Source organism: Anastrepha obliqua, chromosome 1 (assembly GCF_027943255.1).
Source record: "Anastrepha obliqua isolate idAnaObli1 chromosome 1, idAnaObli1_1.0, whole genome shotgun sequence".
NCBI lineage: Eukaryota > Metazoa > Arthropoda > Insecta > Diptera > Tephritidae > Anastrepha > Anastrepha obliqua.
Window position 1 is genome coordinate 37,253,046 of NC_072892.1, and position 27,757 is coordinate 37,280,802.

General features: G+C 38.2%; 1 protein-coding gene across 1 annotated transcript in view; it reads right to left on the reverse strand.

Moving 5' to 3' along the window:
* Positions 1–26,572, reverse strand: part of LOC129247723 (uncharacterized) — a 42,206-nt gene extending 15,634 nt beyond the window's left edge. Inside the window, exons 1-3 of the mRNA XM_054887028.1 lie at positions 26,092–26,572; positions 9,351–10,086; positions 8,575–9,003 (exon numbers count right to left, since the gene is read on the reverse strand). Coding sequence (XP_054743003.1) covers positions 8,575–9,003; positions 9,351–10,086; positions 26,092–26,572 — 1,646 coding nt within the window. The remainder of the gene's footprint in view (positions 1–8,574; positions 9,004–9,350; positions 10,087–26,091) is intronic.
* Between the last annotated feature and the right edge of the window lie 1,185 nt (positions 26,573–27,757).

The window sequence follows — 27,757 nt, forward strand, 5'->3', positions numbered from 1 at the left end:
TGCCAACGAGCTTGCCAGGAAGGGGTTGACGGAATCGGTTTCAGCTAATTAATGAGAAACTACACAATTTCTTTCTAAAAAAAGCGCAAGACAGATGGAGGTCTGTCTCATCGTGTGCTATTTCGAAAACACTATGGACTCAATACGATATAAACGAATGCTAATGTGATGGGAATCCCCTGCCATTCAATTTCCAAACTCATTGCGGTGATCACTGGTCACTGGGTGATCGGTATTCATGCGGAGAAGTTCTGAATTCCGTACAACCCCTATTGCAGAAGCTGTGGGGATCCTGCAGAGAAAGAGGCAGTTGAACACTTTATCTGCAAATGTCCGGCTCTGGCGGCTAGGTGCTTGAGATTCCTTAGCGTGCCCTTTCGGGATGACTTGAAGAAATTCTCTAGCCTACATCCCTTTTCTCTTCTTCACTATATCAACAGCACTGGATGGCTGTAGACGGTTTTTCTCTTCCCAAAAATTTTTCTTTGTACAGGTAGTGGTCCACATTATGGTATCAAAATGGTACGTAAGTGCTACTTGAAGTGTGCTTGTGGTACTTTTGCCATTTTATCTACCTAGGAAACATTTTTCGTTGATAAGTTGTTTGTGGGGAGGATGAGAACAGGGAACATACAAATCAAGAAGAGACTAAGAATCATTTCGCGCTACCTAAACTCGGCCAGGTTATTTCAAAAAAATAATTATTTTCTTGCTTTATTTTGCTTTTTGGGTGATATTAAAAAATTTATATAAAAAGAGATATTATCCCATAGCCATATATTACCATTTACCGTGGAAAGCTCCCAATAAACCAATTTCCAGTTAGTCACAATATAACAGTATATCAACAGCGTTATTGTTGTCTTTGGTTTTTACACTTTTTGCTACCTTAGTCGGTCTTACACAGCCTCTATGTTGGCAACTCAATTCCATTGTAGCATCCGGTTGCTGGTTGCCGGTTGCCGTTGCAAAGTAGATCGCCATAAAGCAGGAAGTTTTGCGTAACTGCAACCAAATAGGATTGTCGTCAATGACTGCCTGCAATTTGCATGTTGCACAAGCAGATGATATTGCTGGGCGCTTACGAATGTCTGTATGTAATTGATGTTATTGCTGCACCTACAGTTGCAGCAGCACTGGTTTTTTTCAAGGAATGGCATTGCCACTCAATGATGCGTTGTTAAATGCTAACTGTGTGGTATTGAAGCATTGAAACATTGAAGCAAGTGTAGTTATTGAAGGTCGAATGGTTTGTAAAATGGAATATAAAATTGAAGAATTGGTCATTTCTATCTATGGAGGGATTCTTTGTTTGGTTCTTATGCTTTTAAATATCTTACAATGGCCAAATTTTTTCATTCAAGTTTCTTTTCTCGGCTACACAGTTTTTTAAACCAACTATAAAAACAAGCTTTCCCTTTTATAAACTGTTAAAAAATATGCTGGTTAACATAGTTACTGTTGAGCGACTAAAATCGCAACGTTACTTTGCTTGAGAGCGTAATCTCCGACGCCTTTTTTTAAATTAACTTATTTGGCTTTTCTTCAAAGCTTGTATGACTTCTGCCCCCTTAATAATCCTAACTTCACGTCTATATTTTCATGTATATTACAAAAAATAAAAATAACACATTTAAGGCTTAATTGTTCCATATGAAATGGTAAATACTTGAAGTATTAACATTTTTTTGACACACACCTTCTTTTCGTCGATTTCAAAGCTGCATTCGACAGTACGAAAAGGCGTTTCCTGTATGCCGCGATGTCTGAATTTGGTATCCGCCCAAAACTAATACGGCTATGCAAGATGACGTTGCTCAATACCAGCAGCGCCATCAGATTTGGAAAGGACCTCTCCGAGTCGTTTGATACCAAACGAGGTTTCAGACAGGGTGACTCGCTGTCGTGTGACTTCTTTAACCTGATGTTGGAGAGCATCGTACGAGCGTAAGTTCTGCGGCACAATTTTTTATAAGAGCGGTCAATTGTTGGCGTATGCCGATGATATTGACATCATCGGCTATAACAACCGCGCTGCTAGTTCTGCCTTTTCCAAAGTGGATAAAGAAGCAAAGCAAATAGGTCTGGTGGTGAACGAAGACAAAACGAAGTACCTCCTGTCATCAAACAAACAGTCGGCGCTCTCGGCACCCTCGTCACTGTGGACAGTTATGATTTCGAGGTTGTAGAAGACTTCGTGTATTTAGGAACCTGCATTAACACCGATAACAATGTCAGCCTTGACATCCAACGCGGAATCTCTCTTGGCAACAAGTTTTACTTTGGACTAAGTGGGCAATTGAGCAGTAAAGTCCTCTCTCGACGAACAAAACTAACACTCTACAAGACTCTCATCATGCCCGTCCTAATGTATGGCGAAGAAGCTTGGACGATGACAATATCTGATGAAGCGACGCTAGGAGTGTTTGTTAGAAAGATTCTACGCAAGATTTTTGGACCTTTGCACGTTGGCAACGGCGAATATCGCAGGCGATCGACCGATGAGCTGTATGAGCTTTACGACGACATATACATAGCGCAGCGAATAAAGATCCAGCGGCTACGTTGGCTGGGTCATGTCGTCCGAATGGAAACAAACGCTCCGGCTCTGAAAGTATTCGATGCGGTACCAGCTGGTGGTAGTAGAGGAAGAGGAAGGCCTCCTCTGCGTTGGAAAGATCAGGTGGAGAAGGACTTGGCTTCACTTGGTGTGTCCAATTGGCGCCGGTTAGCACGAGAAAGAAACGACTGGCGCGCTTTGCTAAACTTGGCCAAAATCGCGTAAGCGGTTATTGCTCCAAATAAGAAGAAGAACACTTTGTACGAAAGAAAAAGCGTGAGGGGCTCTGTGACAAATTTCATTGAAATATATTAGTTTTTGCTAGAGTTATTGTGCGCACGAACGCACGGACAGACGGGCAGACATAGCTAAGTCAATTCACTCGTCATTCTGAAAATTTTGGTATACATACATATAACATTCAAACGTTTGTAGAAAATTATGTGTATAAAAAGAAGTATATGTAAAGTTGGCAGCAGCCGAACAAAACCTTTTATCTACATGTAAATGTACATTCTATAAGTACTTCTGCGTTTTTTGTGCTTGAAGTACACCGAATCCATAAGTAACCAGGAGACATAATTTTACTTACTTCTAATAGCTTGAAAGTCATGACTTTAAAAGCAAACCTCGATGGATACAGATCAAACAAATCACCTTAATGTCAAGTATCGACACGAAAGCAATCTCGTGGCTGTCTTTACTTTGCCGCTATTTGCAATTTTTCTCCAGCCAATGTATGTGCACATCAAAGACAAACATATACAGATATATTTAAGTGCACAAACATGAGCACACACGCATTTAGGTTGTCGTCTATAAGATTATATACATATGTAAATACATATATATATTAGGGTGTGTCACAAAACCAAGTTGCAGTTTAAATTTATTATATTTTAAGACATCCACCTAAATATGACGGAAAATTATTAGAATTTACGTGAGCTGGATTGGTTTGAAATACCTTCTACTCAAATATGAACGAGAGGTTATCAATAAAACGGTCCGCGGATGACATATGGCAAAAATAACTTTTTTGTTTTTTGGTAGGACTGTTATAAGCTTACATGGCAAAGTTCAGCGTGATATGTCACACAGTTTGTTTTCTGTGCTACTGTAAACAAGTCAAGCTCGAGTGTGTTCTTCGAATTTAACGATGGAAATTCAAGTTGAACAAAGAATTTGTTTGAAATTTTGTTATTCCAACAAAATTTCGGCTTCAGACGCCTTAAAAATGTTGCAGACAACTTATGTGGACTCTGCTCTATCGCGTGCACGTGTTTTCCAGTGGTACAAATCATTCAAAGAGGGCCGTACATCAACCCAAAAAACCACGCCAAAGTCGCTCAAAAATTAAGGTTATGCTGACTGTTTTTTTTCGATTACGAAGGTGTGGTGCACTCGGAGTTCCTTCCGCAAGGCCGATCGGTTAACGCTGAATATTATTTAGACGTTTTAAAGTGTTTGCGTGAGGACATTCGTCTTAAAAGGAAGGAATTGTGGGACAACAAGTCATAGTTCTTGCATCACGATAATGCACCAGCTCACACATCACGTCTTGTTCGCGATTATTTGAACAAAAATAATGTTAATATCGTTCTGCAAGCACCGTATTCGCCTGATATGGCTCCATGTGACTTTTTCCTGTTTCCCAAGCTCAAGTTGCCGCTCCGTGGAAAACATTTTGAGACAATTGAAGTCATAAAAGAGAATTCGAAGAACACACTCGAGCTTGACTTGTTTACAGTAGTACAGAAAACAAACTATGTGACATATCACGCTGAACTTTGCTATGTAAGCTTATAACAGTCCTACCAAAAACAATAAAAAAATTATTTTTGGCATATATCATCCGCGGACCGTTTTATTGATAAAGTCTCGTTCATATTTGAGTAGAAGGTACAACGACTAACAAATCATCAAAATGAACAAATGCGCAAACTACCACAATCGGAGAAATTGAGAAAACGAAGATTAAAACGATTAACTCCAACAGAACTCACAATGTAACAAAACGAAAAAAAAAGAACAAACAAAAAATAATAATTACAACACTTAGATAATATTATAATGTAGCATAATCTAAAGCAAAATTGAATGTTTATCTAGCATAGGTTGGAAAACAAAGAATTCCAATACTACTTTAAAAATAATTACTTATTGTTAAAATTTAACAGATTGTAATTTAAAAAGGGAAATAATGAAAAAAAATTCTTTGCACCACACATAAGTTTTTATGCCACATAGCAAGCTTGATTGTATTTCGTATCATAAAATTGATGTCGCGTTTAAAAATGTTACGCGTTCTGTTTATGACCTCAAAAAATATCACCTCTTCTCTTTCTCGAAAAACAAAATTTTTGGATGCAACATCTTTGAATATATCGAAGAAGGAAACAATACACACTAATGATTTTCCCTAAATATTTATATTTGTCCTCACAAAACAGTCGACAACCTCCAAGGTAGCCATGAAATGCCGCACATCTCTTAACGAGATGGCTGAGTCATTTCACCTAAAGGTAACATGGGTTCCTGGCCATCGCGACATTGAGGGTAATCGCCCGTCAACTTTGGCCGACTCTAAATGCTAAACGCACAGAATCTCTGCTAAGCCAAAATAAACACAGTCTTAGCACATTGATCTCAGTCATAACGGGGCACTGCCTAATAGGCAGACACGCCCAAAGGATGGGTGTGCAAACACATGACTTCTGTAGAAGTTGTCTAGATGAGGACGAGGAAGAGACAATCTCGCGCCTACTGTGCCACTGCCTGGGTAGACAATTTTTTTCTGGGTAGACAATTTTTTAATGAGCTAGAAGACCTCAGTACTATAGAAATCAGAGATATTTTAAAATTTTTGAAAAACACACACTGGTTGTAGGAGAGATAGGGACAAGCTCCCCACGCGGCATCACAATGGGCTATGAGCCTGAGTGTGTCCCACAGGACAATCGCTTCAACCTAACCTAACCTAACCTCTTTGAGTCTGTTTTTATTAATGCAGGGAGGCTCTGGACTTCCATTCCTGATACTGTTAAGGTGCAACTACAAAAGGATAATGCATAATTACTTTAATTCATACGAGGAATTTGATAGTAACTTAGCTTTTCTCTTTTCTCTATTTCGTTCTCCTTTTTTAACTACCTTTCTCTACCCTAAATTTAGTTATCAGGTTTCTATAATGTGAGGAATAATAATTTTAACTATTGGATGTTAATTTTTATGAAATATTTGTCTGATGTTAGATTTAAGGTTTCATATTATTGGGTGTTTTTTTAACTGCATAAGAACTATCGATTTCAATAACTATGCTTTGGCAGCTGAGAATGGCAAATTGTGTTGACATTTTTGTTCAGTAAGATTTGGCAATCATCATGCATCCTTTAACGCCAGAACAACGCTTCCATTTATGCAGCGAAGTCTTGAAGAATACACCGAAATGGCGATTCGTCGTCGGTCTCAGCTTGTTGGCTTCTGTCCTTCGACTACGTGAAAATACTATGTAAGGATCCTGGCTTGCGTGCCTATGAAATACAGCTTGTGCAAGAATTGAAGCCAAATGACCATTGTGTGCATTGCTCTTTGCTGATTGACCTCATTTAGATTTCTCATTCAGATTTATGATTAAAAATTGGATTGATGGAATGGACCATGTCACTCCTAGCTACGGCGGGCGTATGCCGAATATCATATTAAAAAAATAAGTGCTATGAAATTATCTGCCAGGTTTTTTATAGTTATTTTAGGTACTCAAGTTTTAAAAAACACCCTTTACATGGTGACGCAAAATTAATCATTCAATTTTGTTTTTGAATAACTTTTTTGCTGAATTAAAAAAAGAAAGGCTTTTGAGTGATCATTATCATCATAGCATCACAGTTCGGGGTGAACCATTTCTTCCGTTACAATTCGCCTCCACGTCACTCGGGCATCAGCTTTTCGTTTGATATCAGAAATACCCATATGTCCAAAATCTCCATGATTTTTTCGGCCGGCCTCTTCTTCTGTCACCTTGTGGATTTATTTCGAAGCTCTTTTTTATAGCTCTATCGTTGCCCATTTGTAGAATGTCGCTGTACCATAGAATCCCTTGCGCTTTGATGTGCCTGATTACATTTGCACCCCTGATAAGTGTGTCTAACTCGTGATTTTGTGTGATGGAAATCTTTATTTTGACCTTTTCGCGCTCTATAGCTTATCTGTTTGTGTACTGTAGCTGTCTAGTTTACAATTGTCAAACAGTGAGGATTTACGTACGACACCATTTGCAAAAATTACAAATCTTTTGATGGGGAGTTATTCAAGTTTTACTTTACTGTTCTTCCAAAAAAAGTCAAAAGAGTCATCAAAAATCATCATTATTTTCATTCTGTTGATAAAATTTTCAAATAACACAGTCCTGCGAGGGTGAGTTTCTAGAATGGCTGTACTTGTTTTTTGTAGTTTTTTATGCGCTGAAAACGAATCTGACCTTCAAAATGCTCCATCACGTCAGGATTTTTGGTAAATGAAGCCTAAAAGGTCAAAAAATGGCCATTTTAGCCATTTTTGATAATTTTTTTTGGGATAGAAAATTTTTTTTTCAATTTTCGACGAAAAGGTCGCATAGTACAACTCTTTAGCTTTAAAACCCACTTTTTAAAATTATTGTACGATTTTTAAAAAAAAAGTTATGACATTTTGAAATTAACAGTTTCAGTTACGTATACGTTGGGTATAACGTCTATTGGCGTAACTGAAACTGTTAATTTCAAAATGTCATAACTTTTTTTTAAAAAATCGTACAATAATTTTAAAAAATGGGTTTTAAAGCTAAAGAGTTGTACTATGCGACCTTTTCGACCTTTCTATCCCAAAAAAAATTACCAAAAATGGCTAAAATGGCCATTTTTTGATCTTTTAGGCTTCATTTACCAAAAATCCTGACGTGATGGAACATTTTGAAGGTCAGATTCGTTTTCAGCGCATAAAAAACTACAAGAAACAAGTACAGCCATTCTAGAAACTGAAAAAAGTTAAATTTCGCAGGCCTGTGTAATTTTATGCAGTACTTTTAAGCCTAAACTTTTCTGTCATCTGAGGTATTTTGAGGTATATGATCGTTGCACCTTCCCCTTTCACTAGAAACCGGTCCCAGTTCGCTGGCAACAGCGGTGCAGTCAACATCGCTCCGCGCGTGAAAGCTGTTTTAACACACTTGATAGGATTTTGCAGTGGCGAAAATGCAGCAATCATTGGAGCAACGTTACTCGATCAAATTTTGCGTAAAGCTAAACAAAACGAGTACTGAAACCATTGGGCTACTTAAGGAGGCTTACGGGGAGTAATCTCTGTCCAGTGCCCGGGTTCGGCCCGTTGTCAACAATTGGACCCTTCAACACGACAATGCGCCGGCACACGCCGCCTTCCTCTGCACCTCTGCATTGGCCAAGATGGGGCTTCCGGTGCTTCCCCACCCTCCCGACAACCCAGACCTGTCCCCTCCGGACTTCTACTTGCTCCCGCGCCTGAAAATAAAGCTGAAGGAGAGGCGTTTCAACTCCATCGAGGCGATCCAAAAAACTGTGACAGCCGAATTGAACGCGATTACGGCGGATGAGTTTAAAAAATGTTTCTTGCAGCGGAAGGACCCCTACCAGCGATGTATTGACGCTCAAGGGTCCTTTTTTTAAGAATATTAGTTGTTTAAGCCAAAAGGTTCAATAAAACTGCTTAAAAAAAATAAGGCTCATTACTTTTCAATCAAACCCTGTAATAAATTTTGTAATTCCGTTGTAAAAACAGTACCGTTTCTTTGTTTGTATGGAGAGTGATGCACCCTAATGTATGTACATATGTATGTATTTGCGAATGTATCGTTACTTTAAATATCACGCTTACGACGTGACACAACTGCAACGCATGCATCGGCTGCAGCGAAGGGAGGGGAATGAGGTGGGTAAAGGTAAACATGGAATAGTCTTACATGCACCGCTGTGCACAGCCAGAATGAGTTTGTCACTTACTTGTCCAGATACTTTTCAATCTTCTCGTAGAGCGCTTGCCTCGTGCTGCGATGATGTCGTATATGAATGCGTTCCATGCGACTCAAATCCGGACCGACGATGCCGCTGCGACGATGGCGATGATGCGGCGTTGACTGTTGCTGTGCATGGTTGGTGCTGCTTGAGCTGTTCTTGCTGTTGTTATGTGTTGCTGCTGACATTGCAGTTGGAGGCTCATATGCTATGCTGCGCTTACCGAAAACCGGATAAATTCGATGTGTCCGTGCTGTGGCAGGTGGCTGTCGATAAAATCCGGATGCGGATCCTTTTTGCTGTTGTCTAGCTGGTTGTTGTTGTTGTTCTAGGCGTTGCCGTTGCACTGGCTGGCTAGTGCTGCTACTGTCAATACGTCTTGAGGGAATTGGTTTTCTACGCAATGAATTCGATAGTCTGTGAAAGGAAAACAAAGTACGTACATATGCATGTGTGTGCGCGTGTGTGTGTAAATATGAGCAAAGAAAAAGCAAAAATTGTAGTAGAAAAATGTATAAAGTATTCCAGAAAAAATGATACACTTTGAATGTGTAGCAACATAAGTTGAATTTGAGCAGCTGCAAGGCAGCGCATATTTAAATTTTCCACTCCAGCATGCATGCAACATGTAGCAGGTAACTATGTATGCATGTATGTGTGTAGCGTGGGGTGACAGCTGATACTGCATTTTCACACACTTCACATCACATATCTGCAAGCACCACTCAACTGTAACGGTTTTTATAAATTATCAACGCCCTTACCTCGCCGGCAAATTCCACCAAGGGTACTGGCCGTAGCCGCCTTGCATCGCTTGAGGTGTTTTGTAACCGTACACTGCGGATGGACGCCGTGGCTTTGGTGCCCACTTGCTGAAAGGATTCACTTTCAGTGAGCTCAACTTGTAACTCTTGTTGATGTTTTTGTTTTTATTCCCTTTATTGCTTTTATTGCTGCCTCTATAGTAGTGATTGTCTTTACGTCGCCAATCATTCGGTCTTTCCTTGTAGTATCCACCAATTGGCGACGCCATTTGTTGCCGGTAGTAACTGTCTGCAGGCCGCTGCACCAGAGAATACTTGCCGTAGTTGTTGCTATCATATTTATTACTTCCCTTGTAATAATAATATTTCTGATGCATTGGTGCATGGAAAGCAGCGGGCAGCCGGCCTGCATCCGTGTAATAGTTTTTATAGTCACTCTTCTTTGCAGCAGGGCTTGTGCCCGTCATTACGTCGATGTAATTGGGCTGGAGGCTCTTTACAGCTTGCAATGCATACTGTTTCGTTGCGAGTGGCTGATTTTTTTTCGTGTCCACATAAATGATGTCTGCCGTTGTGTCGTTACGCCTCACTTCAACTCTACCATCTCTCAGTCGCTTGGAGACTTCTTCGATGACTTCACCTTGTGGTTTACTTGGTAATTCCCAGGCTAAGGCGACGGTAACGCCGAGAATCAGATAGTTGGTAAAATCTGGTATGCCATAGATGCCGTCGTATACTGTAGTAAGAAGAAAAGGTATGATATGATACTATTGTCTAAGTAAAGTGCAATGCTCATTTTTGAAATCAGTTTTAGATGAGGTTAAAGTGCTGAGTCGAACTCACTATTAAGTTAATAAAAATTAAAAAAAAAAATTTGCGCCGCACATACACAACTATTCAACAAATGTGGGGTGAGCTGAGCACATCACGTGCATTACTTCTTTCGTTGTTTAAGTCAAATCTCCAAAAATTGAATTTTTAAATATGCAATGACTGTAACATATGGAGGAAGGAGAATAGAAAATTTCTACATCTTGCGTTTTTGAAATTCTTTTTTTAAGGTTTTTATAATTTTCTGAAAGTTCGTTTTAGGCATTTTTGCTAAGAATAGAGTTTTATGCAATTCTTCTCTGAATAATGGAAATTTGATAAAAATAAGTACCCAGAGTGAAAACATAAACTGCCAAATAAAAGTTAATTATCTAGTTAATTGTTATAGCAAAACTTGCAACGTTATGATAAACAATAAATAAAAATGCGTGTGGTACACGGATAAGCTCAAGCCACTGTTGCATTTAGTGCATTTTGTATTAGACGCGCAACTAAGTTCCCGTTGCTTGTCAATAGATGCCGCCAGCAGTGTGAGCTAGTCGATTCTAACATAACCTAAACGTCATAAAACAAGCTTAGACATATGGTAACCAAACTGTTTCGACACATTAGTGATTTTGTTTTGGTATCATATACTTTTGGTTTTGTGAAAATGTCTGATTTTGTGCCGAATAATCGTCATTTGCAGGAAGTGTTGATTTTCCTCTTTCATTCGAAGAAAACGGCGGCTGAAGCGCATCGAGAGCTACGAAAAATTTATGGAGGTGCTGCTTTAAGTGAAACAACATGCCGAGATTGGTTCCGTCACTTCAAAGACGGTGATTTTAATGTTGACGACCGTCCGCGTAAAGGAAGGCCAAAAACCTTCAATGAGAATCCGTGTCAAATGCAAAAAGAGCTTGCTTCAGTATTAGGAGTTACCCGCCAATCCATTTCCAAGCGATTGCATGCTTTGAGAATGATTCAGAAATAGGGGACTTGAGTTCCTTATGCGATAAAATCAAGGGATGTTGATCGTCGTTTTTTCGCCTTTGAACAACTGCTTCAGCGGCAAAAAAGTAAAAAAGGAAGGGTTTTCTTCATCGCATCGTGACGGGTGATGAAAAATGGATTCATTACAGTAATCCAAAGAAAAGGAAGTCATGGGGACTGCCCGTTCATGCTTCTACGTCGTCGCCTTGGCCGAATATTCACGCTGCGAAGGTTATGCTATGTATTTGGTGGGGCCAAGTTGGTGTTATTTATTATGAACTGTTAAAACCAAGCGAAACCATCACTGGGGATCGGTATCGACTTCAATTGATGCGATTGAGCCGAGCATTGGGCGAGAGGCGGCCGAAATACGCGGAGAGGCATGAAAAAGTGATTCTACAACATGACAACGCGCGACCTCACGTTGCCAAACCCGTTAAAACCTACCTCGAAACACTGAAATGGGAAATCCTACCCCACCCGCCATGTTCTCCAGATATTGCGTCGTCCGATTATCACCTGTTTCGATCGATGGCACATTGTGTAGCTGACTGAGCAGTTCCATTCATATGAAGACATCAAAAAATTGCTTGATCCGCGGATAGCCTCAAACAGTTTTAACGCGACAGTTTTACGAGATCTATCAGAAAGATGGGGAAAAGTAGTAGCCAACGATGGGCAATACTTTCAATGGTGAATCATTGTAACCATTTTGTCAGAAAAAAGTTGTATTTGCATCAAAAAAACAGCGAGTTGCACACCAATAAGTTGTTGAATGTTATGAAAACAGAAATATTCGTCCTACAAAAGCTTCGTAACAAAATTTACTTTTTATAAGGCAATTATTAGCATAGGACGTTTCCTAAAATATTAAACTATTATATAATAGGATTGAATTCATTTTTGCAATTTTCTTGAACAATTTGTTTGCAAATTAAAATATGCACGTATGAACGTATACAGTCACTCACACTTTATGTGATACAGATACGCTTTGTTCGTAAAGTGTTCTATTTATTAAAGCTAAAGACGGCCCAACAAAGTACTGAATACTCCTTTTTTCTATTATTTTTTTAATAAAATATTCTTTATAATGGCTGTTGGGAGCAGCACCTAATTTACATTACATAATTTAAGTATAGGGTTAATTGTATAGTTTTTATTTAATAATTTAGTATTGTAGTCTAACTTATAAGATTGTAATATTTTTAACTCGTAACACCTGGTCACCCTAATCCTTGTACTTGTCCTTGAATTATATTAATACACATTATCCTATATTTGTCATTTTCCTAACGTTCGTATCAACGCATTCTTATGTACATACATTATATATAAGCTGTGCTAAGCAAATATTTCGAGACTTGAAGCTCGACATCAGCTGAGGCCGGTGAACTTAAACATTGTAAAGGGATTAACAAACACACGAACGCGTAAATTTCTAAGTGCGAATAAATAAATTATAAAGTTTTGTGAAAATAAAAGTGTTTTATTAAATCGAAAATTAATAGCTGCCAAAAAAGCTTGGTGGTTTAACATTTTGGTGACCCCGACGTGATATTCGTGTGTTCTAATTGTGTAAAATAGAAATTATTATTCGATATAATAATATTTGTTAACCCTTCGAAAATATTGTTACGGTAGTTAATTATTGTCGCGTAGTCGTTTCCAATACCTACCCAATAAATAAAACCGTTTGTTAACTTTGTGCGGGACTTGTAAAACAAAGCAGTTAAAACCGCAACCTATATTCACGGCTAAAAATTAACTTGCACCGTTCTCTATTTACTAACCTTTTCAACGGTTTCCGTGTACATAGAACATTGCCTATAAATTCGTGCGCTATCGATATAACCGGTCAGTCAATTTTAAAAGTCAAACGTTGAACATGTCGCTCAGTCCAGGTAATGGTACCTTCATTAGAAGCGATTCACCACATACTGTACCATCGAGTGGGCAACCGTCTTCAGATCGCGTGTCGTATTTAAAGCTGAAAACAATGTCAGTTTTTAATCGACTTGAGCATACAGCAGCAGAGATGAACACCGAAATGCTACAAGGCATGGATGAGTACGGGTTGGCAGCAATCATGGAATCAGTGGGAGATTTGAAAGCAACATTCACCGTCGCTCACACCAGTTTGGAGGAAATGGACTTTGAGTCTATTGCCAGTGACCTGCCCTGCAAATTCGATGCTACATTAGTGAAACTTAAGGCGAACCTGCAACGAGAGATTGGGAGACGTAGCACAGGTCAGCACTGCTCGACATTCAGAGCGAACACTGGTGACTGGCAGTCGGTCATCGTGAATGCCAATCGTTCTCGCCTGCCTTTGCTAATGCTACCGAAATTTAGTGGCGCGTACACCGAGTGGAGCAACTTTTTCTCGATGTTCACCTCCGTCATTGACAACGATGGCGACCTAACGCAAAGTGATAAGCTGCAATACCTGCGTTCCTGCTTGAGTGGTGCTGCTTTGGATACTATCCAATCTCTGGAGATAAATGAAACTAATTATAAAAATGCATTAGATTTACTCAAAAAACGTTTTGATAACAAGCGAATTATATTTCAGGCACACATCAGACAGATCTTTGGGCTGGACAGGGCAGATGCATCCGCAAGCAGGTTGCGGGAGTTGACGGACAAGGTTACATCACACATACGCGCGTTGCAATCGCTTGGGTCACAAGAACAAATCGCTGACTGCATTATAGTTGAATTACTAATCCAGAAGTTGGACAAGGCTACTCAATCCAAGTGGGAAGAAAATTCATCAAGCAACGAACTGCCGTCGTGGGATCAGTTAGCTGCATTTTTGGAAAAGCGGTGTCGTACCCTCGAAAATGTGGAGCATGCCATACAAACCCAAACGGATCAAGTTGACAGAAACGGTAAAACTGTAAGTACAAATAAAAGAAAATCATTTGTCGTTTCGAATGCCTCAGTAGGTGGTTGCGCGTTTTGTCGGTGCCCTGATCATAGAATTTACCACTGTCAGCAATTTTCCACTCTTTCTCCAAATCTTCGCCAAAAGGAAGCCAAGAAGCTCTCGCTTTGCCTTAACTGTCTAAAGGGTGGCCATCAAATGAGAGATTGCAAATCTGGACCCTGTAGAGCTTGCCAATTGAAACACCATACGCTTTTGCATTTTGACCGCACATCTTCTGCTTCAACTTCTATATCAGGCCCAGTCATGCAACCACCCACATTGAAATCAAACACCATAGCTGCAACATCATCTGTCCCTGGCCATGCCTTCACTTCGAGATCTCCGTCTGATGCTGTGCTTCTAGCCACTGCAGTCATTTTTGTCAAAAATCGTGCTGGTACCTTCGTGCCATGTCGGGCGCTTTTGGATTCGGGTTCCCAGCTGCACTTTATTACAAATCGTTTTACTAATCAATTACAACTTCGTAGGACCAAATATTCGGCGGCAGTTTCGGGCATCGGGGATGCCAACCTGTCAACTGAAGGCTATTCGGTCAATGTCGTACTGAAGTCGCGGACTTCAGATTTCTCAACGCACATCACTTCCGTCGTTGTTCAAACAATCACTGACAATCAGCCTGGTTTTTCAGTGAGCATCGCGGACTGGAACGTCCCTTCGAACATCCAACTAGCTGATCCCAATTTCAACATACCTCAGCGTATTGACTTGCTTATCGGAGCAGGACTATTTTTCGAACTTCTCTGCGTTGGGCAGATACAATTGGCGCCCGGATTTCCGGTTCTTCAAAAAACTCTTCTCGGTTGGGTGATATCAGGTGGTGGTCAACAGACTTCTAAGCTTTCGTCATTTGTGGCCAATCAAAGGTCTTCGAGAGACATCGACTCTGATACCCGACTAGACGATTTGGTACGTCGTTTCTGGGAAGTAGATCACGTTTTTGAGCCAATCACTAAAACAACAAGGGAGGAGCTCGACTGCGAGGCGCATTTCCAGCAAAATGTTTCGCGTTTACCTTCAGGCGAGTACTCGGTTCACTTACCTTGGAAATTCGGCACAGAATCATTAGGCGAATCATACACACAAGCAAAGCGACGATTTGAGAGCCTTGAGCGCAAGGAAGATAGCTCCACAACAAAGCTCAGGGTCGTTTTGGATGGTTCTGCTGTCACAACTTCGGGCCTCTCATTAAACGAGATTCTAATGGCGAGGCCGACCATACAACCCAAACTTTTTGATATTCTTATTCGCTTTCGTACGTTTCCCGTTGCACTTATTGGAGACATTTGCAAGATGTATCGTTGCGTTCGCGTCTCTGCAGCCGACAACATTTTCCAGTGCATTTTGTGGCGGGACCTTCATCACATTTCTGATGCAGAAAGGGAAACCTTCCTTAAATTCGATGACGCGCGACACCTTAGAGGCACCAGAAATTCTAAACGGTCTGCACTATCAACAATAGCTCGAAAATCGTTTGAGCACATCATGGCCGATTTGCCTAAGGAGCGCATTCAGGCCTCACGAGCCTTCATCGTCACAGGAGTGGACGACTGCGGCCCATTTTACTTCAAACCCGAAACCCGCAATAAGTCACCCCAGAAATGTTATATCAGCGTCTTCATCTGTTTCGCAACCAAGGCCGTATGGAGGGAGCTAGTGAGGGACCTTCCAACAGGTGCTTTTTTGGAAGCTCTCAAGCTATTTACGACAACACGCGCCATGCCAAGCTGTATTTGGTCAGACAACGCAACCAATTTCGTAGGCGCTAAGAACGAGTTGAGAGACCTAAAACGCCTACTCCTAAGCCAAGAGCACCGCAGTAAGGTTCACGTTCACTATCTCAACAATGGTTTCGACTGGCGATTCATACCACCTCGTTCACCACATTTCGGCGGCTTGTGGGAAGCCGCAGTAAAAATGGCTAAACAGCACCTGTACCGCACTCTTGGCTCTGCAATTCTTGGTTTCGATGAACTGCGTACATTGGTTTGTCAAATCTCTGCTATAATTAACCTCTTGTACCTCTTTCAGAAAATCCAGAAGACCTTGATGTTTTAACTCCAGGTCATTTTCTTATTGGCGGCCCGCTTACAGCTGCTCCTGAGCCTAACATCACGCATTTGAATTACAATCCACTCGGTCACTGGCAGCGTGTCACATACTTCTAACAACTATGTTGGAAACGGTGGAGCGAAGAATACCTCACTCTTTTTCAACAAAGAGCAAAATGGCGCACCCCTCACCCCAATGTGCAAATCAACGATATTGTATGCATTAAAACGCCTCTTAAGTGGCCTCTTGCGCGCGTCATCGAAGTTATTACTGGTGAGGACGGTGTTGCACGAGTAGCTGTTCTACGTACATCCACTGGCCTTACACGTTGAGCTGTTATTAAATTGTGCCTCCTTCCGACTAAGGAATCAGTTGAAAGCCCTGAACTTTCAACGGAGGGGAGGATGTTGGGAGCAGCACCTAATTTACATTACATAATTTAAGTATAGGGTTAATTGTATAGTTTTTATTTAATAATTTAGTATTGTAGTCTAACTTATAAGATTGTAATATTTTTAACTCGTAACACCTGGTCACCCTAATCTTTGTACTTGTCCTTGAATTATATTAATACACATTATCCTATATTTGTCATTTTCCTAACGTTCGTATCAACGCATTCTTATGTACATACATTATATATAAGCTGTGCTAAGCAAATATTTCGAGACTTGAAGCTCGACATCAGCTGAGGCCGGTGAACTTAAACATTGTAAAGGGATTAACAAACACACGAACGCGTAAATTTCTAAGTGCGAATAAATAAATTATAAAGTTTTGTGAAAATAAAAGTGTTTTATTAAATCGAAAATTAATAGCTGCCAAAAAAGCTTGGTGGTTTAACAATGGCAATGTGTGAATTATATTTTTGCATAAAATTGTGCGTTATTTTGTTATTGTCTTAAGTTCTCTAATTCCAGAAATGAGTTTGAAGTTTTCGTTCCTTAAATTATGAATAAAAATGTTACTTTTTACGAATATATTAAAATTTTGTTCTTTTGCACAAATCATGCTAAGTATCATGTGCATCTGTTTTTAAACTGTGAGGGTACGAATAAATTGTGTGACCTCTGTACTTATGTATGTATATAAAATTATTAATATATGAAATCCCAGGGAAGTGTAAAAACCAACTTCAACGCCGATGGACAGTACCGACGATGTTCAGTGTCAAAAATATTCAGTGCCGCAAATATATAAGTTATTAGCTATTCTAGCAACTCTTCCCATAACAACAAATATTATATTTAAGAAGTACTACGATGTCACAAGGGCGGTTGAGTGCAGCAGCGCTGGATAGAATGTTAGAAAAATTTGTTGAAAGCAAGAGACGTCCCAAAACAAATTACATTTTTCTTAATGCTTTTAATGGGCTTTATTAGTGATTTGGACTCAATTTTTTTTTCATTACAATATGTTTTATTTTGTAACACTGTTATACGTTTGTTTTTAATGTCCAAAGACAAGGTCATGCAATCATCCTCACCCACTATTTTGGGTATGGAGAATCGAACTCTATCATTACTTTTTTAAGTTTTCTGCACGGTTTCATACATTTTTTTTATTTTGGAGACGCCTATTTTATAGGTTCTACCTTTTCTATGGTTGGTTTTTTCGGCAAAATTGCTTTGGCAAAGTTTACAGAATGTCTTAGGTATAAACTTTTGTGACATACCAATACCCAAGAAATGAGTCTTGGACACTTTTATAAGGTGAGCGAAAAAATCTTGAAACAACGTCTTCTTCTTAATTTTCTATGAAAAAATCTATTACATGATGGAAAGATTAATAAGATGGCGCCCATCGTGGTCCCGTTACTTTGCTCTCAGCAAATTTGACAAGGAGTTACGTGATTTTAGCTCCAGTATGGCCAGATTACCATTTTCGTAACTTGATTTAGCATTTTTTTTTGTTATTTAGTCTCGTAGTTTTTGTTCGGTCTTCATGACATTCTACATGCCATTTTCTAGCCTGTTCTAATTAAAATGTAATGTTTATAATTTTGTAAAATATACATTTTTTAATAATTAGTTCAATAATTCATTCAGTTTTATTTAGCTTTACTTTTTTTTAAACATCTGGTGGCATTGCCCGCGATTGCAGGTGTTGTTGGTGTTCTTCTGCTTTCGGCAGTCAAATCTCTCTCTCGCAACTGCAGTGTTGCCTAGCTTTGGATATAAAAACGCACTAAAATGCCCATTTAAATAAAATAAAACACCAAATTTTTATTGAATCACTTAAAGAACTTTGTAAGCGTGACAATTTGTCTTTAGAATGTGGGTTTTTTTTTAATAAATGTTTTATGCTTACGTACAATTTAATTTTTTTTTTTTGTTAAGCGAGCCTTTTTTGTTAAGACAACGACTTATTTGAGGTTATGTAACTAGATAAGGTACTCTTTTTGTAAAAATGTCAGGATGGTTTCTTTAGTATTTTGTGGCTTATTTTTACAATCAATACTCCTCTTAATGCCCTATGTCCCACTAAGGATTGATGGCCGGAAGAAACGATTACACCTCTATTTTTTTTAATCCGCATTTAGTAAATTCAAACGCCTTTTAAAATGTGTAAAAAGGTTTTCAATCTTAAGAAGAGTTGAGAGAGGGACTTTTAATATTCTTGCATAACCTTCAAAGGAGTAAAAAATTAAATTCACACTTTCAAAATATCAAAATTTATAAGAACCAACTAATTTTCATTAGCACTAAAATCTACTCAGAGTGGCCTTTTTTAACCTTTTTTTTGTATAATAATACAGTTTTATTTTAACTTAAGTTTCGGTAGCTTTAAATTAAAAAAAAATAAACAAACACCAAACTTAAAAGTTTTCGCATTTTAGGTATAGAAAAGCACTAAATTTATTGTGAAAAGCAAATGGTTGGCAACACTGCCCAACTTGGCAAACGTGACATCACGCACTCTCTGATGGGCGCAATCTTGTTTCTGTCATTCTTGAATCTATTACTATTCGCCATTTTTGAAAATTAAATTTCAACAGAAATCAGCGGGCAATCAATAAGTCAACAACATTTTTGTGCAGATTTAAAATTGCAAATAGCAACTTTGGTGATTTAGAATTCAAAAACTGTGAAAAATTTCCCTTAGCGCTTTGAAGCGCTCTGAAGCGTAAGCGGCTATCGCGCCAGTTAAGAAGAAGAAGAAGAAGAAGAAGAAGAAGAAGCAGGTTTCACATAGAATACTTCAGCAGTGAGCCGTTAATATCCATGCGCACCAGATGAGCCACTTTATTTTTGTTTAGGTGTATCGCCGTAAGCCTCATTCCCATAATCATTTCAATTATTGTGTTTTTTGTTGTCGCTAACAGGCAAAGACTATAAATATTCTGCAGAATCCATCAATGTCCTCCTTATCGGATATTGGGATCGCCAAGTCTTTATGCTATAGATAGATTGAGAAAATTATAGAGGTGGTTTTCGAGTTTACTTCGCCAGGTGTTAGTATGAGAGATGATCAGTTCGATTTCAAGGCTAGCGTTATCGGCGTCAATGTTGGTTCCTAAGTAACTGCAATTTTATTGTAAACTGAGAATGTTGGCAATTTCGTTATCAATATTGTTTCTAAATTTCTCTAAGGATGATTCGGTGCTCAAAATTATGAATAAGCTTTACTTCTGAGTTTAAGATCACAATAATTTAGTGAGGGTTTTGATTCAGGCGTAACTTTATTTTTGAAAAGCTCAATCGACGAAGTATCGGTGCTTCAAATGATCAATGGACTTTCTTCTTTCAATTTGATCTTGAAAGGGTCTAGGCTCGTGATAGGCTAGGATAGTGGCCGCGCCATTTGAATAGTACACTCTTCATGCTCCCAATTTGAAAGCTAATATCTCTTATTTATTCCTAGTGGTTCTGTACCAAAATTTTCGCACTGAAAATACCTCGTTTTATGATTCTTGGCATCTATTACGTTTTTAATCATGCAAAATTTTTGCTCTACTTGAATAGCCCATGCAATTAGAATATTACTTTGTTTTTAACCAGCGACAAATAAGTTCGACTGATTGCATTTATTAGTGAGTTCGTGTGGTTTTTATGAAAATAAAAGTTGAAATGGGTCGAGTAAAAGCGTTGACAGAGACAGGAAAGAGCAAAATCACAGGCTGCAAGGAAGGATAAGGGTCAAACTGTTGCAAAAATTGCAAAAAATATATGAATAAGTTATTATCGCATTTTTGCCACATGAGTCAAAATATGGGGAAAACATGAAAGGCTTTCTCACAGTGTGATCTCTCCTGTAGATCTACGATTTTTTTAAAGAAAAGTGGCGAATTTTTCATTTATTTATTCATTTATTCAGTCTACCAATAATTCTTACAGACTATATTAGACAAATTTTTAATTATTAATTAAAGATTATAAACAATTGTTGCCTAAAATTATATAAACTTAGTCTAAAGTCGAGGCTAGGATAATTATTGCAGAATCGAATGCATCTCACCATCGGTTCATTGAGGGCATAGTTAGTTCTATACCGTTGGTCTACAAATAAACGAACCTGCCTTAAATCATGGTGCTTTGTTTGAAATGTAATTAGACTCTGTAACTCACGACAATTTATATTGAGATTTAGAAGATTATACACGAAGAGAATCGAAAAGTAGATTCGTCTGTCCTCAAGACTTTGTAGTCCAATCAATTTGCGTCTGCCTATATAACTAGGGAGCCCTTTAGGCCAGCGCAGCTTACACAATGCATATTTGGTAAAGACTTTTTGGACTTTTTCAATCTTATTTATATGACATTGGTAGAATGGGTTCCATATTAGAGAACAATAGTCTAGTCGGCTTCGAATTAAGGAGACGTAGAGTGCTTTCAAAGTCAAGGGATCTGAAAAGTCTTCCGTATTACGACGTAAAAATCCAATCATAGAAAAAGCTTTAGAGATAATGTAATCAATATGTTTCGAGAACGTAAGTCCTGAATCGAAGATTATGCCCAAGTCTTTGATTTCTTCTTTCCTACTAAGCATAATATTGTTCAAGAAGTAATTAAAGATGAATGGATTGGGTTTCTTCCTGTATGAAACCACGTAGCATTTGTCAGTATTCAAGTGTAGGTGGTTCATGGTACACCAATCTTGAAGATGTTTGAGATCCTTTTGAAGATTGGAACAATCTTCAATACAGCTGATTTGTAAAAATAGCTTTACATCATCTGCAAACATTAAGCATTTTACATATTGAAATATTTTAGGTAAGTCGTTTATGAATATTAAGAAAAGAATTGGCCCACAGTGAGTCCCTTGGGGTATTCCGGACCAAGCATTAATTAATAATGTAGATTTAGACGATGCTATTTTAACGAATAATTTCCTTCCCGTAAGGTAGCTTAAAAAGAATTTTAAAAGTGTTCCCTTAATACCGCATGCACTCAACTTCTTAATGAGAATAGAATGGTCGACTTTATCGAATGCCTTTGAGAAATCCGTGTAAACTACATCTAGTTGTGCGCGATTTACAAAAGCGTTAATAATATTATTTGTGACTAGTGCCAAATTAGTACAAGTGGATTTTAAGGGGACAAAGCCATGCTGGTACTCGCAGATAAGATCACTAATACGACTTAACATTTTAACTTTGAGAATAGAATCAAATAATTTCGAGATGGTGCTTTGTTTAACTATTGGGCGATAGTTGCATACCTCATTTCGGCTTCCTGACTTATAAATTGGCGTGATTGAGCATATTTTCCAAGCATCTAAGAAAATCGATTTGTTTAGACATTTATTGAAGAGAATTGAGATCGGTTTCGCTATTGAGGTGGAGACGAGTTTAAAAAATACGGGGCAGAAACCTTCGTGATCGGTAGATGAGCTATTATTCAGTTTTGAAGCTGCTTGTACAACATCATTGGTTGAAACAGTAAAGTCATCATAAGATTCAGAAGAGGATACATTAAGGTTAAGAGTGTCTAATTTGTCAAATTTTTCATAAACTTTTTGGAAAAATTTTGCAAAGAGGTCGCATGAGTCTTGTTCATTATCCGAAACAATGCCATCGTAATTTAAGCAAGTGGGGAAGCCGTTGGTCTTCCGTTTATTGTTGATATAACGCCAAAAGCTAGAGGGATTTGATTTTAAATTTGATTCAATTCTAAATATATAATGTTTAAATAAGTAGTTATGAAGACAATTGAATTCCCTTTTCAATCGGAGTAAGTTGTCTCGATCGCTTATGCTATTGGTTCTTTTTAACTTCTTGTATGCTTTATTTTTTAAATTTTTCAGATGACAAAGCCTCGAGTTAAACCAGGGGGGTTTCTTATGAGATTTCCAATTTCGTAGAGGAACAAAGCGGGAAATTGTTGATTGTAACTTGTCACATAAAATACTATAAGATGTTTTAGGATCATCGAAAGTGTCCAAAAATGACCAATCTGTGTTATCAATGTATTCGCTCATCTTTGTAACATCAGCTTTAGAGTAATTGCGACCAAATGTAGTGATCGACGATAGTTTATCGAATTTATAAAATTCAAAATTTATTAAGAGCGCTTTATGATGTTGACTATTACTTAAAATAGGTAAATAGCATTGTTGGCAAGATGAATTCAAGTCTGCAGAAATAAAAGCTAAATCCAATATTCGATTGTTATCGTTTAGAACTGAATTGATCTGTTTAAGGCCAAACGATAATAAAGTGCTTACAAACAGTAACTCTATTTCAGATTTAACGTTAGAAGGTATTAGATTATTATTATATGACAACCATGAAATATTTCCTAAATTAAAGTCTCCAAGATACATAATTTCATCATTTTGAGTCAAATTATTATAAATAGATGCTAAATTATTTAAATGCTTTTCATAGATATCATACGTGCTATCTGGCGGAATGTAGGATAACAAAAAGAAGATACAGCGGTTTAATGAAAATTTTATCTTAACGCATATTTGTTCTATACTGTTAGAGTATAAGTTTAGAGAAACATTACTACTACACAAATTAGCTTTTACTGCCCATAGTACTCCACCTCCTCTAGATAGGCCAGAGGTTGTTGGGTTGCGATCTAAGCGATAGACGTGATAATTTTCGTCGAAAAATTCTGATGAAAATATTTGCTCGTGAAACCAAGTTTCTGATAAAGCAATAATTTCGTAATCGTGTAAATGCATATCACGACGAAACTGAGCAGATTTAGTTCGCATTCCACTAACATTATGATAATATACAGCATATTTGTTAGTAGGATCACTAATATGGTCTTTAGCAGTAGTATGTAGTCAAATTGATTTCTCTGCCGGCGCCGCTGTTTGAAAAAATTGCGCGGTTCGATAGCAAAATCAAAGAAAAAACTAGTGTTAAGGCGAATGGGTTAAGTACTATCAGGAGTGCTATTTCGAAAGTTCAACACATAAAAATATTAAAACTAATAAAGAAATCCTCCCGAAATACTGCTCGTAAAGCGCCACGCCTTTTTTTTTGCAACGCTGAAGTGGTCTGAATCACAGAGGGGCATAAAGTTGCCTTTTCAGACGTGATGGAAAACAGCTATTACTTTTATGGCTTACGGACGGAAACAGGATGGGATGTTTAATGGGGAGGGGGGCGATCTCCTATTATGGCACATGTGAGTTGCAATTTTTGTTGGCAACGATGAATGCAATGAGGTACAATGGCGTACTACAAACGTCCTTCAAATTTTTTAAAAACATTTTCTGGCTCTGCCATGGAAATTTCAAAACGATAATATTCGAGATTTCACTGTCCATATTGTAAAATCGTATACTTTATACAGTGCATTCCATATAGTTTTGTTTTTTTTTTTTCATTTACGCTGGATATCTTGACAGGAATTCAGTATCATATCTCTGCAGAATGAAATAATTTCGAAAATATGTAGGTGAAATAGTGCGTTTATTGAAAATATGTCAAAATCATATTTTCTTTCGAAGCACATTTTCATCGCGGGGTTATGTTAATATGCAAAACATCCTCATCTGGGGATCGAAAAACCTTTCGAGAGTTTGATGCGGATATTGGAACGGTGGCATCATCCACCCATTTTTCTTTGAAAATTGTGCTGCAAATGTCTTTTCGGCCACTACGGTGAGCGTTCTGCAGGCACGAAACCGAAATCTTGAGGTCGAACACTGCAGACATAACCTTGAACGATCTTTGATTTCAGCAGCATCGCATGCCATGCTTCACAGTCCATGCGACAATCGATCCATTTCGCGCCAAGTTTGGTAAATGCGTCTCGGCGATGTCAATATATATATATATATATATATATATAATTGGTTCGTACACCCTTTTTGGGTGTTTAGCCGAGCTCTTCCTCCTGTTTTTGGTGTGCGTCTTGATGTTGTTCCACAAATGGAGGGACCTACAGTTTCAAGCCGACTCCGAACGGCAGATATTTTTTATGAGGAGCTTTTTTTCATGGCAGAAATACACTCGGAGGTTTGCCATTGCCTCCCCTCGGCAGGCAGATGTTTTTCTTAATTTTTTTTTTTTTTTGGTGTTTCACCGAGATTCGAACCAACGTTCTCTCTGTGAATTCCGAACGGTAATCACGCACCAACTCATTCCGCTACGGCGGCCGCAATAGGCCATGTCAATAGGCCACCTTTAAAATGTTTGATGTTTCGAATAAACTTATGATATACAGAAAAAATTGTTGTTTGCTCATTTTGTTTTCATAATTTTAAAAAATAAATCATTACAAAAATAAACCTGTACAGAGCCAAAACGTAACGCTGATGAACTGGCCACCATACTCATCACATTTACTATAAATGCTATTGAAAACATTTAAGGATATTTAGCCCGAAAAGTTTATGGGTCGAAACCAAGAGAACACCAAGCAAGCCTGGAGTACCATTTCACTGCGCAATATTTCCTAGTTGTACGACTCTATCCCAGACAGGATAAGCGAAGTGGTGGTCAGGAAAGGAGGCTAAACCCACCATTAGTTACGACTTTAAATACACAAATTAGTAGTTGTAAAAAAATAAAAAAAATTAAAAAAAAAAAAATTAAATAAAAATTAATCTGTTTGACACTCAATTATTTTAATTAATGCCTTTTTGAGATTTTAGATTGGAAAATATTCATGCAAAATTAACAGTTTCGCGCGATACATTTTTTCTTTCAGCACTTATTCTAGAATCAATTAGGCTTTAAAAATAAATTACATTTGCCTTACACACATCACTAGCCTCTAGCTAGACGAAATTAAGATTAAAAAAAAAAAAAACGTGGAGATGTGCTATTCAAGTGGCGCGGAGCATATTTATGAAATTTTCCACAGTGCCAAATCCTCTTCAAGAACAACTGTGAACAAAATAAAAACTTTTAAAATTGCAATTATGGATATACAATCTTGGTTATAAACTTTACTATCTTCCAATTTTACCCATTCATGAAATTAACTGTCCAAAAATGGGAACCGTGAAAGACAATTTGACACTGAGCGGTCATAAAACAGTCAAGGATGCGTTTGTGTTTATTGTTAGGTGCCTCTGAAAAAAATTCAGTGTGATTTATTCATTCTCAGATTTCACCAGGTAGCAGTTGTTCTTTTTTTATTTTTGCTAAATCTGAAGAGAAATGTAGTTTTCAACACAGCATTCTGCGCACACTTTAGGATACCTTGGACAACCAATGAAAAACAATCATTACTATTTTATGATAACGCCTTAAAGCGATTGTCATTCGCATTGACCTTGAAAGAATAAGATTACGCTAAATTGAATTCTCATCTTGAAATTCTCAGTTTATTTGCTGCCTGAAATTCATTTATATTCACTTTGCAGAACCTTCCCAAGCACACTCTCTTTTATGCGATGGACTTTGCAATGGTAAGACTGCCAGAGCAACACACACACACACATCCACGCGCCTCCCACGTATTTATTGTTCAGTAGTGTCCAGTGGCTCTTAAGCGCGTTGTCAACTTGCAACAGACTTACCCACTTGAAAAGAGCTGCCCTCCGGAAAGATCAAATAACGACGTTTGCGAGAGAGTAAACGGTCCGGTGGCGCGGCAATACCATCCTTCTTCGCCTCTTCCTGCAATTTGCGCTCCAACAGCTGCTGAAAGTCATTGGGAGTGTTGTTATTTTTATTGTTCATCATACTGCTGCTGTCAATGGCTTTTGCATGCAACTTTGTAGTGGCAACACTGTCATTATGCGGCAACACTTCATCAACAAAAGTGGATGCGGATGCTGTCCTTGTCGCTGCTGGTGCTGCAGTTGCTCTAGCAAATTCTCTTGTAGTAACTGTAGTTGTTGCATGCGTTGTGTTTGCAGTTGTTTTCATTATTGTTGCTGACACAATAATTGTCGCAGTTGGCTGGTCCTGTTGGTCCTGGTGTTGTAGCAAGTGCGGTGACAGTGTTGCCAATGCGTTATATAAAATGAGATATTTTTGTATGCAGAACGTATGCATTTTTCATAGCTTTTGTTTGACGATACGAATTTTTAAATTAATTTTCAGAATTTCACACATGCAACCTTATGTAAATATTTTTATTTTAAGCGCTTTTTGCGGCGAAATGCTGCAAAAATTTGGACAAATATTTTCTGTTATTTATCTTTCTTTTGTTATTTCTCAGCGGATTTAATATTTTAATTGCACTTTTCGCTAATTTAACCAAAAAATCCAATTCTGTACTTCACTGCACATACCAACTCGTCACAATTCCAACTGCCCGCCAATCGAGTTCATCTAAACAGCAACAATATGCTATCTGCCTGCTTCAGATCCACTCTTTGTGTTGGCCTTGCTCTTCACGTTGTCTATCTTCTGGTTATTTGTGTATTTGTGCTGCTTCTGTTCTTACCCTGCAGGGAAATTCTGTCCACGTGCTAGTAGCACTAGTACGATTTTAGTCAATACAAAACCATTACTCGACCCATGTGGCAAGTGGCAATACCTGTCTTCAGAGTACTACACAGTCGCAAAGATGAAAAGTGAACGAGAATCAGTCACATTCTTCCCCATTACGACTAGGTTTGACTTCGGCCTTAGAGGTCAGTTTTTTCTTCTTCTCAATTCAATGTATGTAAGGTGAGTAGTAAGGGTATTCACACAAACATATTTGCTTGTTACTCTTTATTTAGTAAATTTGGGCGCGACTTTTGTTTTCGTTAAACTATTTTCCATTGGCTTACTGAGTAAAAAATTATCGTGCTCCACGTTCGTTAAATATTTAATACTCCTGTTGGATATGGTTTTAGTTTTGGCAGCCCACACATAGAGATAGCGATGCCACTTAGACCACGAAATGGTTCCATAGTGATATGGTTAATATTGCATGAGCTAGAATTTTTTTGTTAGTCTTTAGTACCTTCAGAAATTTACCTTGATTTAACGCCTTTTTAGATGATTGTAAGAAAAACATTTTAAACCAAAAAATTTACCTATTTTCCAAAACAATTTTTTTTAGGGGACAGATATCTGTAATCGGATATATTTTGGCCTTCACCCAATGATCCAAATTTTCGATGACGCTGAGGCATAATTGAGGTTCTATGCCGTTAATGTGCCGAATTATCTCATCCTTTAGCTCTTGAATTGTTGCTGGCTTATCGACGTACACCTTTTCTTTCAAGTAACCTCAAAGAAAGAAGT